General features: G+C 42.0%; 1 protein-coding gene across 2 annotated transcripts in view; it reads right to left on the bottom strand.

Moving 5' to 3' along the window:
- enpep (glutamyl aminopeptidase) overlaps positions 1–2,749 on the bottom strand; it is a 48,325-nt gene that overhangs the window by 1,171 nt on the left and 44,405 nt on the right. For both annotated transcript variants that reach the window (XM_020599395.1, XM_020599394.1), the window contains one exon: positions 1,682–1,763. In XM_020599395.1, coding sequence (XP_020455051.1) covers positions 1,682–1,763 — 82 coding nt within the window. The remainder of the gene's footprint in view (positions 1–1,681; positions 1,764–2,749) is intronic.

Below are 2,749 nucleotides of genomic sequence, written 5' to 3'. Positions count from 1 at the left end.
GGTTAACAACGACTGCCACCAGTGCTGTTGACCTACAGGGTGCTGGCAGAAATTGGACTACTGTCGGTCGAAGAAGGAGAGGAGATAGAAGGATTTGTAGATAGATAAAGAAGAGGAAAGGGAGGAGTATAGGTCTGAAAATAGGGACTCAACGTTGGCACAATGACAGGGAAAGGTAGAGAGCTGGTAGACATGATGGAGAGAAGGAAGGTAGATATACTGTGTGTGCAGGAGACCAGGTGGAAGAGTAGCAAAGCGCGTAGCATTGGAGGGGGATACAAACTGATTTATTATGGTGTGGACAGGAAGAGAAATGGGGTAGGAGTGATCCTGAAGGAGGAGCTGGTGAGGAATGTTTTAGAGGTGAAAAGAGTGTCAGACAGGGTGATCAGTCTGAAAATGGAAATTGAAGGGTTAATGTTAAATGTAGTCAGTGGTTATGCTCCACAAGTAGGGTGTGATGTCTGTCTGCGTGTCAACAAACAGACTTTGATGTCGTGTCAAACGTTATCTTCTTTTATTGCTTGTACTGTAACTCCGTCACATTACAACAGGTTTAATGCACCACTATGAACCTGCAACTTCCTTAATGTCTGTCGCAACCCTTTTTTTGTGTCTGTCGTAAACTGACAGTTACGCCATCACGCACTGTGTGCGTCCACTTAGACTCATACAAACATTACAGTAGGGTGTGAGTTAGAAGAGAAGGAGAGATTCTGGAGTGAGTTAGATGAGGTGATGAAGAGTATTCCTAGAGGGGAGAGAGTGGTGATTGGGACAGACTTCAATAGGCATGTTGGTGAGGGGAACAAAGGTGATGAGGAGGTGATGGGCAGGTTTGGTGTTAAGGAAAGGAACCTAGAAGGACAGATGGTGGTGGGCTTTGCTAAGAGGATGGAAATGGCTGTAGTTAACACCTATTTCCAGAAGAGGGAGGAACAAAAAAAAGAAGACCAAGTGGTGAAAGTTGAAAAAGGAAGAATGTTTTGAGGAATTCAGACAGAAGCTGAGACAGGCTTTTCCTGCGCTAGGAAAATTAGTGGGGGTCCAGTGTGGGTGGAAGACAGGTCATCAGGCATACCAGGAACAGGCGCTCGAAGCATTTCATGACAATGGTTTTGAGTGCTACAGGGTGGTAGTCATTCTGTTGTACATCACCCTACATATCTTACTGTAAATATCAATTGTACATATCCATCTGTAAATTAGTTCTGACTGTACAGACTGTAGAAATTGCACTTCTGGTTAGATGCTAAACTGTATTTCATTGCCTTGTACTTGTACATGGATGAAAGCCACTTTCGGCTTTTCCCATTTAGGGGTCGCCACAGCGAATCGTCACACTGACGACTTGCATGTTGACATTTGGCACGTGTTTTACGCCAGATGCCCTTCTTGATGCAACCCTGATTCAAACCCGTGCCGCAGTGGCGAGAGCACTGTGGCTTAACCACTAGCCTACTTGTACATGGGTAATGATGATAAAGTTGAATCTAATCTAATGTGATTGATACAAGTGATTGAACAGCTGCTGTTGTCAGAGTGGATTCCAATGATTCGTGTCCACATGCATCAATTCAATATTTTTCTCCATAAAACAACTTCTGGCAGAACTTCAAAAACTGAGGCAAGCAGTAGTACTGTACAAAGGAAAATTAGGTGCACAAAGGCTAATGCTAACCTTCCATAGCTGGAGCTCTGTGTTGTAGGTGGTGGTGATTCGACTCAGTAGGCGACCAAGGTTCCTGTCATCGATAGTGTACCTGTTAAGAACATTCATTAGCATGATGAGCAAAATATAGTAAAAACACCTTTTTGAAGCTACTTTTGGCTGAAGGTGAAAAAATAAAAGGCTTTTTGGGGATCACATGATGCACTGACCTGAACAGATGTAGAATCTTCATCTACTTGGAGGAATAATGGTTTTTTCTTTACATTTTTACTACTAGCAGACAGTTGTCTCTAGTGTACATTAGGCCGATTATATCAATAGTAGGGGTGTCACGATGTATTGACGATAACCATGATATATATAAATATTGATATTTTGTTAATAATACACATACAATAATGTAAATAATCAAGAGCCAGTAACTTTCTATGATTTTTTTTTTACAGTTGTGGTTACAGACTCTCCATCTCCCTACACTCAAATTTTGAGTGTAATTCATTTTGCAACAGTATACACAATAAAATTAAAGATGATTTTGATTGATAGCATTTTTTTCACATTTTCTGTCAATATCATGATAATCTCATTATTGTGAATGTTTTTGGCTACGATAATTGTTTAGTGAAAATCTGATATGACAGCCCCAATTTCTAGACAATTTTTTCCTGAATTCGGGATCAAACAAGAAGAAAAATTGTCATGATAAGAAAGCAAGGAAAACTTATGTTAATGTTAACCTTGGAAAAAAAGACAAAGTGCCTGACCCTGAGCAGGATGCAATGTGACACTGATGAACCAAACACACAGTGAGATGAGTTGTATGTGGAGTGTGTATGCTGGACAGCAAACTCATCTCATCTCATTTTCTATACTACTTAGTCCCAAACGAGGTCGCAGGGGAGCTGGAGCCAATCCCAGCCGGCATTGGGCATAAGGCGGGGTACACCCTGGACAGGTCGCCGGTCCATCGCAGGGCCAACATGCAGACGAACAACCACATACACAGTCACTCCTATGGACAATTTAGAGTCACCAATCAACCTAAGCCTGTCAGGTTTGCCTGGCTGCACCTGACTC

This window comes from Monopterus albus, unplaced genomic scaffold (genome assembly GCF_001952655.1).
Source record: "Monopterus albus unplaced genomic scaffold, M_albus_1.0 scaffold40.1, whole genome shotgun sequence".
In the NCBI taxonomy this organism is placed as follows: Eukaryota; Metazoa; Chordata; class Actinopteri; order Synbranchiformes; family Synbranchidae; genus Monopterus; species Monopterus albus.
Note: the sequence above shows the minus strand (reverse complement) of the source record. Positions and strands in the feature narration are given on the sequence as shown.